This window comes from Abramis brama (genome assembly GCF_963993115.1).
Source record: "Abramis brama genome assembly, chromosome: 23".
NCBI classification, from domain to species: Eukaryota; Metazoa; Chordata; class Actinopteri; order Cypriniformes; family Leuciscidae; genus Abramis; species Abramis brama.
This window is the reverse complement of record NC_139985.1, coordinates 15,280,382-15,295,546: the sequence shown is the minus strand read 5'-3', so window position 1 is coordinate 15,295,546 and position 15,165 is coordinate 15,280,382. Positions and strand designations below refer to the sequence as shown.

The 15,165-nt window shown below is 38.8% G+C and overlaps 1 protein-coding gene across 1 annotated transcript in view; it reads left to right on the top strand.

The window, feature by feature from the left end:
• ncoa3 (nuclear receptor coactivator 3) overlaps positions 1-15,165 on the top strand; it is a 47,888-nt gene that overhangs the window by 26,023 nt on the left and 6,700 nt on the right. The window contains exons 2-15 of the mRNA XM_084101120.1: positions 4,090-4,194; positions 4,296-4,456; positions 5,579-5,679; positions 5,883-6,057; positions 6,179-6,364; positions 6,468-6,554; positions 8,744-8,887; positions 10,238-10,385; positions 10,489-11,003; positions 11,850-12,862; positions 13,886-14,012; positions 14,216-14,374; positions 14,477-14,698; positions 14,805-14,919. Coding sequence (XP_083957246.1) covers positions 4,109-4,194; positions 4,296-4,456; positions 5,579-5,679; positions 5,883-6,057; positions 6,179-6,364; positions 6,468-6,554; positions 8,744-8,887; positions 10,238-10,385; positions 10,489-11,003; positions 11,850-12,862; positions 13,886-14,012; positions 14,216-14,374; positions 14,477-14,698; positions 14,805-14,919 — 3,239 coding nt within the window. The 5' untranslated portion in view covers positions 4,090-4,108. The remainder of the gene's footprint in view (positions 1-4,089; positions 4,195-4,295; positions 4,457-5,578; positions 5,680-5,882; positions 6,058-6,178; positions 6,365-6,467; positions 6,555-8,743; positions 8,888-10,237; positions 10,386-10,488; positions 11,004-11,849; positions 12,863-13,885; positions 14,013-14,215; positions 14,375-14,476; positions 14,699-14,804; positions 14,920-15,165) is intronic.

The window sequence follows — 15,165 nt, the reverse complement described above, 5'->3', positions numbered from 1 at the left end:
TCTCTCATGCTCTCTTGAGCAGAATGTTGATGTGGTGTCTGGTTTTGTTGCAGGTGCACTTAGAGTATCGATGAGGCTGGAACTGTACATGAATGGAGTAGTAAAGAAACAGATGAAATCTTTTACTCTCTCACATTCCTGCTAAACAAATCCTGCTAAAAACGTCTAAGCTTGTTTACTGGTCTCAATTCAGTTGTCATTTAACTGGTTTGACCAGCTGAAAAGTGCCCAAAACCCTTTTGAGACCAGCCAACAGATCAATTTGGACCAGAAAACTAGCATTGTATTGTTTTTTTTTGTTTTTTTTCAATAGATATGTTATTCTAAATCCGTATGACCTGTAAATGACCTCTATATTCTATAATAGAAACAAATGGGGACTGAGGCTGTCAAGGTCCAAAATTTAATAAAAACACCATAAAAGCATCATAAAATAGTCCATGTGACTCATTCAAGTCCTAGGAACAGCTCAAATTTGCGTTGTTTTCTACTGACAATTTGCCCCTTTGCCATTGCTTTCAAATCTCATTTGCTTTCATGTATATTCAGTTTTTTAAAATGTGTAATATATTCATAATAATTTATGTGAATTGGATTGGATTTGAGTGTATATTGTGACTTTAGTTATGACTGAAGACCAGTGTTTGGCACAACATGCTCGGAGCAACCGCAACCCCTTATTGTTACTTAAATATGTTGCATTGGTGAATCATGCCAGTTTTATTAGGGTTTCTCCACCGCATAAAGCTATTAAATGGCTTTAGTAAATTGGAATGTAGCCTAGGCCACAAGGTACATTGACCACTTTACAGTGATCAATTCAGGGTGCCTTTTGTCATTTTTAGAGTCTTGACAGCCCTAATACACATTTGGAAAACATTTAGAACAGCTTAAAATGACATAAAGTTGACTTTGATGACAATTCATCGATTTTGGATGAAATAACTCTTTAATGACTAGATTTAAATGTTGCCTTGACCTCAAAGGGATAGTTCACCTAAAAATTAGTCTGTCATTAATTACTCAACCTCAGAAAGCAGAAAGCTCTTGGATTTCATCAAAAATATCTTAATTTGTGTTCTCGAAGATAAACGGAGGTTTTACGGGTTTGGAACGACATGGGGGTGAGTAATTAATGACAGAAATATCATTTTTGGGTCATCACGAACGGTTATCAGTCTATCATTTGTTTCACTCCACTGTAGAGTTCAACGAGACAGAAAGGGGAAAAGACGGAGCCAGAATAATAAAGAAGTTGGAAGATGCAAATGCTTCAGCAGCAGGTTTTTGGTTTGTGACAGACAGCTGTACGTGTCAGCACAGGCAGTGCAGTACGGGCACAGTTGTGTAATGTCTCTCAGTCAGACTCAGGAATGATGAGCTCATACTGAGAGTTTTAAGGTGACAGAGGGCAAACTGTGTGTGTTTTTGTGTGTTTTCCTTAAACGGGTTTGTTCACCTAGAAATGGATATTGTCATCATTTACTTACCCTTATGCAATTCCAGCCCTGTATTCATATACAGAATCAGAACAAAAATTAAGATATTTTTAATAATCTCTATAAAATTTTTTGTCCATGTATTGAAAGTGTATGAAATCAATATTTTCATGTTTTAAAAAGTACATAAAGACATCGTAAAACTAAACCAGAAGATTTGGTTATGGTAGACAGAAGTGTCTAGCAGGCTTGTTTGCGCTCCGGTTTACCATATTTTATGTCCATTGATCAATGTTTAAATGTCAATAAAAGCCTAAACTAAATATGTTTATCATATAAAGCAATCATGTCTATTTAAGGCTTGGCTTAAACCGCTTGATTCCCTTTTTTATGATGTCTTTATGAAATTTTTGAAACGTGGAAATGTTGACTTTAAAGTCGCTATGAATTTTATAGAATCTAAAATCCCAATCAATTCCTGCAAAATTGCCAAAATCTAGTGACACACAATTTTTTTGCACTATAAAAAATAAAAGTTTCAACTTTAAAAAGTTGAAAAGTGTTCGTGCTGCCTTTTAAATGTTAAGTTTAGTCAACTTAAAATGTAAAGTTGTACTAAGTGACAACTTGGGTATTTGAGTTGACTAAACTTAAAATGATGGATATACATCACAATAGAGCATTAGTTTCAGTCAGACTTTAAATCGATGGACAAAATATATAAAAGAATATTAAAAGTATATATTTAATATAAACGGTGTTCTGAAGATGAAGAAAAGTGTAATGGGTTTGGAACAACGCGATGACAGGATTTTAATTTATGGGCGATGAACTATCTTTTTAAGCAAGGGGAAAAGGTTGTTTGCATGTGTGTGTTCAGCGAGGGAAGGGGAAAGGACTGCAATCCGATGGTCTGTGCTCTGAGATTTCCGCTGAACTCTGGGAGGGGTCAGGCCCGGGGCAAGGTCAGGGCTCTAAACAAACACACTCACACACATGCACGCATACAGCAGAAGGTCTATGACCAGTGTGACAGAGACCGATAACAGCAGAAGAAGCCAGAGAGAATGAAAAGAACGGAGATGGAAAGACAGCCGTGTGTGATTACTTTAAACCAACTGGCCTCAAAGTGATTTTTACTGAATGAATGAAGTAATTTCCCCTCAAGTTTACACAGATGTCTTAGCAAGGTAATCACATGTGTAGTTCATCATATTAACTATGAATATATATTTCACATTAAGGTGTGGTCATTGTAGGCTTTGAGTATGCAAAATGTCATTGTATGCTTTGAGTATGCAAAATGTCTTCAAACGCTGCAATAAATATTGACAGCATATTATATCACTCTAGGGCTTCTGTTTTAAAAAAAATATACATCACAAATAAAAAATGCATTCAAAATTATAAACATCTGCGCAGCCCGACACAGCAACTTTGGCTCAATCAGTGCTGTAGGTTTGGGACGGGACTATCTGTTTGGTTGACCAATGGCAGAATGTTCAGTAAAACGGTCATCGTTTTTTGCGGTTGGTGACACTAGTGTCGATTCAGTTCCTATTTACAAGCTTCACAAGGTCATTTCAATTTAATAACAGTCATTCGTTTTGGGAATCGGCCTGTGTGATCTTCAATCAATATTGGGACTGTTCCAGAGAAGATATATAGCAATTTTAAAATCAGTTTTTTTGCACAGAAGTCACACACTTCACCTTTTCAATAAATGGCTGTCGATTTGATATTTTGTATCTAATGCAATGGCATTTATACATTTTACCTGTGGATAAAGTTTGATTAATATTTTGGGTTCACTCTGTCTTTGCATACATAACTTGAAAGGAAGACATCTTGCAGACATATCAGAACTGGTGGTGCCAGTTACGACAACAAAAGGAAAGAAAAAAAGTGTCACTAAAAAGGAGGAAGTGTTGTCATTGGTGAAGTGGGCGGAGCAATGACGGTAAAAGGTGGAAGAAATGGTGTGGTTGTGTGTCAGAAAGACGTGTGGAGGAAGGACATTATATTTCTGAAATGCATTTTGGGAGGGGGGCTCGAGAGTTTTTTGTGACCACATTGTCTTTAATTCTGTATTAGAGTAATTCAGATTCATTAGTCTGCTTTTTAATTAGATCATTTATACATTTCATTTATATTTTGTGCAGCGTACGGCTTTACGGATTGAGATAATTGACCCAGTCCCTGCCATAGAAACACACATACACACACAAACACACAAACACACACACACACACACATACACACACACACACACACACACACTGAGGGTTGGTCCATTTCCCCTGGGGCCCCGTTTCACTCCATCATAATCAGTGTCTCTTCTCAGACACACTGTCACACAAACACACACACGCACGCAGCACCGCTGCTGAGGCCTGGAACATTCCGCGCATTCAGCTGTATGTGGGAACACTTAAAAATAAGCCGTACACACAAACACACACACATGCAGTTTTTTACTAAACCATTTGGAAAGAGATGAAGCCCTCAAGTGCACTGTGTAGAAGTGTCAAAGTCAGCTCATTATTTGTTTGAAGTACACTTGTGGTGTTTTCCTATCATTTTGAGATCATAATATGCCTTTGGATGTGTATTTTCTGCCCCCAATCTAAACTTTGTGTGTGTTTCTTAGGTGCTGATATGTTTTAAACATGAGTGGAGTGGGTGAGAACTCACTTGAGCCGTTGTGCTCGGACCGGAAGCGCAAACTCTCCACATGTGACACACCAGGACAAGGGTGAGACTTTTTTTTTTTTAGGGTGAACGGAAACATGCAACAAGCAATGTATTACATGTTTTTTCCTCACTAAAATGGCATATGTGTGGTTTTTATTACAGATGTGATAAGCGCAGGAGGGAACAGGAGAGCAAGTATATAGAGGAGCTGGCCGAACTGATTTCGGCCAACCTTAGTGACATCGACAGCTTCAATGTCAAACCTGATAAATGTGCCATCCTTAAAGAGACAGTGCGCCAGATACGACAGATTAAAGAGCAAGGTACACATCTGCTCGAAACTGCTCTTTTACATATCAGCCTGTAACAATATTGACTAAACCCACAGTGTGCGGAACCGGATGAATTGGCTCGGTTTTATAAAACGCTGCCACCTGGTGGCAAGTGGAATGTTGTGTTACTGCAGTCTGGTCTCAACGTTGAGTGCATCAACACATTTGCTACTTTTAGCGGATAAAAAATAAGTTTCTCTTTTAAATACATTTCATTCATGACTTTGCCTTTGGATGTAAATTAATGTGAATGAGACTGGATTGTCTAGAAGCAAAATTTAGCAAATCAAATTTGACTAAAATCAGTAAATCATTGTACATAAAGAAAAACGTGGTGTAAAATAATTAAGTTAATTACTATATTTGTAAGATTTGGAGTATATTTTCTACAATGACATCCCTGTTTTCATCCCTCTCTTAATTATATATTGCGTTCAAAACAGTATTCTCCACAAGTCTGTTGCTTGAGACAGGCCTATACATGCCTTTTTGCATATAGACTATATAACCCGGTGTTCACACAGCAAAACTATGAAAAGGCATTGGTGTTCATTCTACCTTATTTGACATTTTGAGGTTTGAAACCTACAAATCTAAATATTAAAATAAACTGATCAACTTTTTCAAACTGTTCTCTTGCTTTAATATTCTATATGTGAAACATTTTTTGTGTGTTTTTGAAATAAGTCTCTTCCTAAGTCTGCAATTATTTGATTACAAATACAGTACAATCAGTCATATTGAGAGAGTTTATTACAGTGTAAAATAACAGTTTTAGTTTTAAATGCATTTTAAAGTGTCATTTATTCCTGATTGACGGTAAAGCTGAATTTCCAGCATGATTACTCCAGTCTTCAGTGTCACATGATCCTTCAGAAACATATTAATATTTCTTTGATGAATAGAATTGTTTTGATGAAATATTTTGTAGCATTGTTAATGTCTTTACTGTCACTTTTGATCAATTTAATGCATCTTTGCTGAATAAATGTATTAATATGTTTCAAAAAATACATTAATAAAGAAATACATTGGCATTTAAAAGTTTTTTTTACAACTTTGTGTATTTTTCTCCAAAATTTCTAATGTGGTTTAAAATCGCACGTCACACAGGTAAAAGCTCATGTGGCGATGATGATGTCCAGAAGGCGGATGTCTCCTCTACTGGTCCAGGAGTCATCGACAAGGACCATCTGGGCCCTCTGTTGCTACAGGTTAGATTAGAGACCTAAAGGTCAAGGGTCACCTGTAGAACATTTGCTATTATAATTTAGTGTCTTATATGAAGTATCCAAAGGATTGGGAAATTATTAAAACAAGTTAAAAGTATTTAGGTTCATTTTTTAATATACATGTAACCCGTATTTATTCATAATGAATTAATAATATAAATTCTGCATCTTTTTCTCTCATTCAGGCTCTGGATGGGTTTTTGTTTGTGGTGAGTCGTGAAGGCAGCATTGTGTTTGTGTCAGATAATGTGACTCAGTACCTGCAGTATAAACAGGAGGAGCTGATCAACACCAGCATCTACAACATACTGCATGAGGAAGACAGGGAAGAATTGCATAAAAACTTGCCCAAAAGCAATGGTACGAATGCTACTGTATTAATCTAAAACAATGTGTTAAGTGAATGTTGCTCTTTGACTGTTCATACAAAAATTCATGATGCCATTTGATTAAAGCAAAACTTTTCTGTATGTATATTAAGGTCCCAACAGTGTGTCATGGGGTGGTGACGCTTCCCGTCAGAAGAGTCACACGTTTAACTGCCGCATGCTGGTGAAGTTCGGCCATGGTGGTCCTGGAGGTGAAGAAGGGTCCGGTGGGCCACGCTACGAGACTATGCAATGCTTCGCTCTCACGCAGCCTAAAGCAATGATGGAGGAAGGGGAAGGTCAGTTGTAAATTTATACATTTCAATACTTTAATTCAGATTGAGGTCTGGTTTTTTTGCAGTGCAGTTTAAGTATAAAGAGTGTTTTCTTTCTGTTTTTCAGACCTGCAGTCGTGTATGATTTGTGTTGCACGAAGAGTGACGGCAGTTGAGAGGACAGAAAGATTCAGCACTAGACACGAACTAACAGGTAAAATTGACCATGGTGCCATTGAGCTCAATGTAAATCTCGTCAGCGAAAGTACTTGTGAAGTTTTTCTTTGATTTCGTCTACAATACAAGGTGAAAAGTCGTCATGACAGAAATTGAATGATTTTTAATTAACATGACTTGAGCTCATTAAATACTGTTAATGAAAACATGATATACACTGCAGGATATTAAAAAGGCGATAACAGTGTTTACAAAGTGAGTTTACATAGAATTAATGTGAATATTGCAATTATGAACTGAAATAGAGGAATAGCATTAAACTGAATTAGCACGTTAATAAGCTATTTTAAAAACGCATACACACACATATAATTGACAGTAACAGTGAATTCTATAATATATACATTTTTCAATTGTAGTCTTTTAAAAAGGCATCTGAAATAACAAACTAAGTGCAATGTAGTGTTTTCAAAAATATAGATTTTTCGATACATATTGATACTGAAATATCTGAAACGCTTCCAGTACTCATTTTCCACAGAATAGATACACGATACCAGCTGCGTTTTCTCATTCTCTCATCTCTCCGACAGCGAGTTGACACACAAACCCGCCCCTCCTTGCTCATTTCATTTGCTCTGGATTAGGGGTGTCGCAATATACCGGTATTGACGATAATCGTGATATTCAAAGCATGAAATATCGAAATCGTGTTAATTTAGAGCAATACAATATACCGGTATTGACGATAATCGTGATATTCAAAGCATGAAATATCGAAATCGTGTTAATTTAGAGCAATACAATATACCGGTATTGGCGATATTGGCGTTTTCTAGACGCAGCGCTCGTCCGCGCCCGCGCAGCTAGAGTGAATCAGTGAAACACTCTGTCCACACCTGAAAGAAGTAAGCTCGCCAGTATTAAGAACAGAGTTCTTCGGCTTCAAAGAAAACAGCACCTTAAAGGTGGTCGCACACCGGACGAAAAGCGCAGCGCCACGTCTTTAAAATTCGAACACATTCTGTATGAGTGTACACACACCGGACGAGAAGCACAGCGCGGTTCTATTCAGCGTCTGTCCGCGGCGCCCAGCAACGGCTCAGGACCTTGTTCAAAATCCTGCCGCGACACAGAGCGCAGAAAAAAAAGTGTTCAGATCACAGACTCAGCAACTATTGTATTTAATTGTACAGTATAATCATAATGTAGTACAGACATTATCTCAATTCCATAATGTCCTTAAACATAATGATATTGCTGGCCATAAACTGAGAAAGTGCGTGTCCGGTGTGCGATACCTCGAGTTGTCATAGACGCGACGCGGCTATTATTTTACTAGTCATCATGGAATGGGAAACGTGACATTAACTGTTAACAGGGGGTTTCTGTGTTCATATATTTAATAAGGGGTGATTATTAAAATTAAGAACCCCGTTTTCTTTACTCATCTTATTTTTGTAGCCTATTTGTATTTGCACTTGATTTTTTTATTCAAATCTGCTATCTGCATGACTTTATTGGCGCCAGTGCAACAACAGGTTTAAGAGCTTTTCAGTTCTTCAGGAAACCTTCAGACAGTGTTTGGCTTCAGTTTGAAACCAGATAAACTTCACATTCTTGTCTTCCTTCACAAAAATTTGCCATAGATTGAGTACGCAAGAAGTAAAAATGCATGTGCCTTGTGTTTATCAGTATCCTTATGTTTGTTGGGTAAAAAAGAAAAACTATATAAACAAAGTAAAAATTAATTTCACTGATAACTACCCATCCCCCCCCTCCCCCTCCTATAGATTCTATAGATATCGCGATATATCGATATTGTGAATTCTTTTGGCCACAATAACCGTGGTGTGAAAAATCTAACATCGTGACAGCCCTACTCTGGATTAATATTGTTGGTGTTACAAGGGCTTGAATTTGAATAATTTTACTCATTCACACAGATTTTGTGCTCACACCCAAAGTGCATGCACATAAAGCCGCCTCTCAGTACTAAATTGAGTTCTTTTTCGCAGCTTTTACAGTCAAATACACAATAATGTCAAATACAAAATAATGTCAAAATCCCGGTCTTGGTGAGTATTCACGTAAACAGTCAGTTATGTTTTAAGTGAGCGTAATTGTTGAGTAAGAAAACGCATGCATAATGGATCCGTACGTCACGTCTTAAAGTGACAGCAGTGACCAAATAATGAGATAATATTAAAATGCATTTGACTACAGGTAAACTGATCGAGATCGAGCAGCAGAGCCTGTTGCACACCACCATGCGTCCTGGCTGGGAGGATTTAGTGCGCAGGTGTATGCAGATGTTCCTGCATCGCAGCGAGGGTCAGCCCTGGTCCTACAAGAGACACTATCATGAAGGTATGTGGTAGTACACCTGCATGGATCTTTTCATTTCTAGTGCGAACCCTTTTCACATTTCTGGGGTTCTCAGAAGTGTCATAGCTGGTTAAACTTCTATAGTGGTGAGTGGAAGCTATAACAAATATATTTGTTGCGTTCCCATAATCCATTTGTTCCAATAGCAAACAAAAAAAAAAAAAATCCATGCTAGTGTCTATTTTTTTAGTGTTTAGATTTTTCTAATTTTTTTTTTATTAATTTAATTAATTACTCGCCTTGATGTCGTTCCAAACCCCTAAGACTTTCGTTCATCTGGGGAACACAAATGAAGATCTTTTTGATGAAACTGAGTTTTCTGTCCTTCCATTGACAGCTACGCAACTACCACTTTGACGCTTCAAAAAGTTCATAAAGAGATCGTAAAACTAATCCATATGAATTGAGCGGTTTAGTCCAAATTTTTGGCTTTTATTCATATATAAACATTCATCAATACATCAGTTGTGGTACACGGAAGCTCAAGGACGTTCGCGTGACGTGTGAGAACCAATGAGGTTCATTTTTGTGTGTTACGCAGCACGTTTGAACTTCAGCAAGAACCAATGAGGTTCATTTTCATGTGTTACGCGTTTGAACTTCAGCAAGAACCAATGAAGTTCATTCTCGTGTAACGCAGCACGTTTAAGCTTAAGCAAGAACCAGTTAGGTTTGTACTCGCACGTCAAGCAGGTTCAGTTGAGCTTCGGTTTATGTTCACTGATCAATGTTTAAATGTGAATAAAAGTCTAAATTCAATCTGTTCATCATATAAAGCGATCAAGACTCTTCAGAAAACGTTTACTAAACCTCTCGATTCACATGGATTAGTTTTACAATCTTTTTATTCACTTTTTGAAGCTTCGAAGTGGTAGTTCTGTAGCTGTCAATGGAGGGACAGAAATCTCTCAGATTTTATTAAAAGATCTTCATTTGTGTTCTGAAGATGAACGAAAGTCTTACGGGTTTGAAATGACATCAGGGGGAGTAATTAATGACAGGGACTTTTATTTTTGGGTGAACTAACTCTGTATTTTAATGCTAAGGTAATATAACACAAAGTATAGTGTAACAAATGGCCAATATATAAAAAAAATAGATAAAACAAACTTTGTTAATAACTTTGGAAACATGTCATCACAGTCCATTGCAGTTTGGTGTTTAAATTAAGTAAATGACTCCATGTACAGTACTTTGAGAAAAGATGTTGAAAGACAAAATGGAAGTGTGAATTCTGTAACTCGCTAACATGCTGCTTTTGCATGAGGTGTGAAATTGACAGATTGAGTACTTTTGTTATATTAATGATGTTTTTTTTCTTCCTCTTTTCAGCATATGTTCATGGCAGAGCAGAGACTCCACTCTATCGGTTCTCTTTGTCAGATGGCACTCCAGTAACGGCACAAACGCGTAGCGAGCTATGCCGAAACCCCATCACCAACGACCCGGTCACATTCCTCTCTACACATCTTCTGCAGAGGTTTGTGCAGCTCTGCCCAAAGCCAACAGTTACACACTACTCTGATTTTACATGAAAATACCTCTGTACTGTCCTCGTCCTCATCTCAATCTCTTTCACACAGGGAGCAAAATGGATACAGACCCAACCAGGGTGGTGTAATGCGAACAGTTATGGGCAATGCCAATCCGAATACCCAGATGGCCATGGGCAATCCCAGGGGCTACGGCATGAACGAGCAAGGTCACATGGGACCCAGAGGAGGACCTATGTACGGCCCAGGCAACAGGATGAATCAAATGAACCCGATGCATCAGATGAATCAAATGAACCAGATTAATTCAATGAATCAAATGAATATGAATCAGATGAACTCCATGAATCAGATGAACTCCATGAATCAGATGAACTCTATGAATCAGATGAACTCTATGAATCAGATGAACTCTATGAATCAGATGGGCCATCCTGGCATGAATCAACACCAACAGGGTCAGTTTCATGGTGGTGGCTATGGAATGGGCATGACAAGTCCCTCGCAAGGAAGCCCCGGCATGAATCCTACTCAACAGAACCTCATGGGGTCGCCACGGATTCGAGGGAGTCCTAAAATGGGTGCAAGTCCTTTCTCACCTGGAGGTATGTGTCCTGTTTTTGCAGTTTAGATTAAATGGTTGGAATATTAGGCCTGCAGAATCTAACAGAATTCCATAGAAAGCTTTGCTCAGTTCCACAGCATTCGAACACGTCATTCCTAAACTTCTACTTATCCCAAGCACCTTGTGTATTCGTTTAATAAATATTTTTGCTTATTTGATCATGCTCTTACCTTACAATAAATAGGTATGGTTCTCTATTTTTTTTATTGGTATTTTAACTAATTGAATTGAATTTTGCCTTTAAACCAAAGAAAGAAAATATAAGACAAATTTCCAGATTTCATTCGTTATTAAAAAGCCTAAAATATACTTCAGTTTTGACATTAATGCTTAGCATATGCGTAAGGCAAATGTACAACCTTTCAAAGTATACTCCATTTGATACATGAACACTCAATACATGCACACTAGAAAGTTTTGTCCTTGTTTAGAGAATCTGCTCTATTTCTCTTAAGAAGTTATCACAGATAAAAATGTCTTTACTCATTTAAACTAGAGCTGCGTGTGTCTCTTTATTCCTTCACACGAGCGCTCGTCAACATGGCCATCTATTGTTGTTGTCTCCAGTAGTTTTTTGTCTCATTGGTTTCTTTTTTGACTGTGAAACAACGGGCATTGGCAGTGTTGCCATCTTGTGGGCAAACTAGTTAGTGCATTAAAACTTCAAGGTGCATGTGGGAGCTGAGCGTACATTGTACTTTTTGCATCATATATACGGACCCTAGTGTATGCATAAAAACCTTAAGTATACTTTGAGCTTTAGTGCTCCATTAGAAAACAAACATCAAGATTTGACTATAATTTCTTTACTTTTTTGATGTTGCAGGCATGCACTCTCCCATGGGTCCCGTAGGTATGGGCGGCAGTAGTGGATCTTCTGGTCCATCAGTTGGGAACACCTTCTCTAGCAGCTCATTGAATGCTCTCCAGGCCATAAGTGAAGGTGTTGGCTCTTCTCTACCTTCAGCTCTCAACTCACCTGCCCACAAATCCGACAGCTCTCCCAGCATCAACTCGACCCAGTCCAGTCAGCAAGGCCAGACCGGCAACAACAAACCCAGCGCTGGTGACTCCAAGAGCCCGTCGAGTGCTCACAGCACAGGGTTGGATCAACAACAGGCCTCTTCATCAGAGACCACGGATAAGCCGGACAGTCAGTCCAACAAGGACGGTTCCACTGGGACGGAAGTCAACCGGAGAGTCCCTGACGGAAAGGGACACAAGAAATTACTTCAGTTGCTCACATCCCCAACTGAAGAGATAGGGATTGGGACTGCGACTGGTGGACCCATCCCAGGTCGCGCCTCCACTCCAATGGGTTCCGACTCAAAGGAGGCAGGAAGTGGCATGATGAGTCCTTCATCGACGGGGGTGTCCTCCTCCTCCGGTTCATCATCAGGGAATAACCTAAATCAGCAAGGCTCGGGAGGAGTGTCGTCCACGGCTTGTCCCAGTGGACATCACAGTACTCACACCTTACAGGAAAAACACAAGATACTCCACAAGCTTCTTCAAAATGGAAACACGCCCGATGAGGTGGCTCGCATCACAGCCGAGGCTACTGGCAAGGCCTCTCTTGGTTCGGAGCACCCTGGCGCTGAAGGGAGGAATCTGGATCTCAAACAGGAGCAGCTCAGTCCGAAAGAAGGAAAAAAGCCCCCAGCCCTTCTTCACTACCTCCTCAATAAGGATGACTCCAAAGAGCCCAATGCCACAGAGGTCAAGCCAAAGCTGGAGGAGCTGGAAGGTAGAGGGGCCACTGGAGGGCATGGATCAGGGGTCACAACCTCCAACTCTAACAACCAGGAGGGCAAAGTTAAGATCGAACCACCCGATGAGGTATTCATGGTTGATTATTTGGGGGGGGGTTATATTTCTCAAGATCACATTAATCTTATATTTTGGAATTTATTTATATATTTTGGAATTTATTTAATTAAAAAATTTATGAAATTTTAGTTTTCTATTTAACAAAGAATCCTGAAAAACAACGTATTGCGGTTTCCACAAAAACATTAGGTAGCATAAGCTGAAAATTCAGCTTTTCCATGACAGGAATAAATTGCATTTTGAAGCATATTAAATTGGAAAAGAGATCATTTAAATTGTAATAATATTTAGCAGTGTAACTGTATTTTTTTTATGAGCATAAGAGAAACTTTAATTTGCATATACAGTGAGGAAAATAAGTATTTGAACACCCTGCTATTTTGCAAGTTCTCCCACTTGGAAATCATGGAGGGGTCTGAAATTGTCATCGTAGGTGCATGTCCACTGTGAGAGACATAATCTAAAAAAAAAAATCCAGAAATCACAATATATGATTTTTTAACTATTTATTTGTATGATACAGCTGCAAATAAGTATTTGAACACCTGTCTATCAGCTAGAATTCTGACCCTCAAAGACCTGTTAGTCTGCCTTTAAAATGTCCACCTCCACTCCATTTATTATCCTAAATTAGATGCACCTGTTTGAGGTCGTTAGCTGCATAAAGACACCTGTCCACCCCATACAATCAGTAAGAATCCAACTACTAACATGGCCAAGACCAAAGAGCTGTCCAAAGACACTAGAGACAAAATTGTACACCTCCACAAGGCTGGAAAGGGCTACGGGGAAATTGCCAAGCAGCTTGGTACTTATTTTCCTCACTGTATATCGAACTATATATATATATCGAATATTTAAAAACCCTTCTAAGTCAATACTTAAAAATTAGGGTTTTTGGAATATCTTTCCACATTATGAAAAACAATGACAGTTACTAAATTAGGTTTTGTTGATATGCAAAACTCGGATCCAATTCAGATTTATTTGTTTATTATTCTAAAATCAATCCTTTTTGTTTTGTTTTTCCAGCTGGATAACTTGGAGAGTATTCTTGGAGGGCTGAGGAATTCTGGTTCTGGAATGTTTGCTGATTCTGGAACCGGAGGGATGGAAGGGGGCAATAAGCAAGGCAATGGACCTAACAGCACCGCACATGGTGAGTCACAAAACCTCGAGGGCCTCAAAGCCAGGAGGGGATGTTGAAAATTTAATCTGACTAGATGACAACTTGTAAACTTCAACAGAAAATGAACTGGACAAATATGTTAAAGGTAACTGCAGATGACCACGTAGATTTCCAAAACTGCCGTCCATTGTGTTTATTCTTAGTGGAATTGTATGCATTATTGTGTGTTCCAGACCGGGAAGTTGTTGGTATGGGCCCTGGTCAACGTGTGCCCTTCCAGAGGGCAGTGTCTGTCGATGGTAAACCCTTGAGTGGGCCGGGCATGACGGGTAGGAGGAGCGCCCCTTCCTCTCTTGTCAAACAGGAGCACACTGACAACCAGATGGGCATGGGTGAGTCTCATATTCAACATTTAAACATAAATGTAACTGTAAAACCGTGCATACATTCATTCTATAGAGGGATTTTTAACATTTCCACCATTTTGTTCCCAGGAGGCCCAAACAGGCCAATGGGAATGCCCAATCGGCCCCCTATGGCAGGTGCAGGAGATTGGGGAATGTCTGGTTCCACCGGCAGCCCTGTCGGACACCCTGGCATGGGTCGTGCAGGCATGGACCACAATCCTAAGAGCATGATGGGAGGACCCATGGTTAACCGATCTAACAGCGTTCCTGCAACCAGATCCATGTTGCAGCAGCAGTTGATGGATATGGGTAAGTGCTGTTAATTCAGAATGACTAAAATCCAGCAGTGTGTGCCTATTAAAACAGGTAATATATCAAATTAAATCTTTTAAACGGCATGATGTTGTTTTTGCAGGGCCTTATGATGTAGGAATGAGTATAAATTCGTTCAGAGGGCAGGCACCTCCACCACAGTCCCCTTCATGGCCGGACAGTGGGATGGGAATGGAGGGACCACAGAATGCAAACAGGTCAATTAAATTATGCTACACTAGATCTACAGGTTTCGATCATTTGCCTGCTTTCATTGATGCTAAATGCTTAAAATTAGTGTAGACTTATTCACTGAAATGAATGAATGAGGCATTTATATAGCACTTTCAAATGGATCATATCCTCACATCCAATCACACATTTATTTATTATATATATATATATATATATAAACACAGTATATTCATGTATATGTGTGTTTATAATATTATATTTAAATGTTA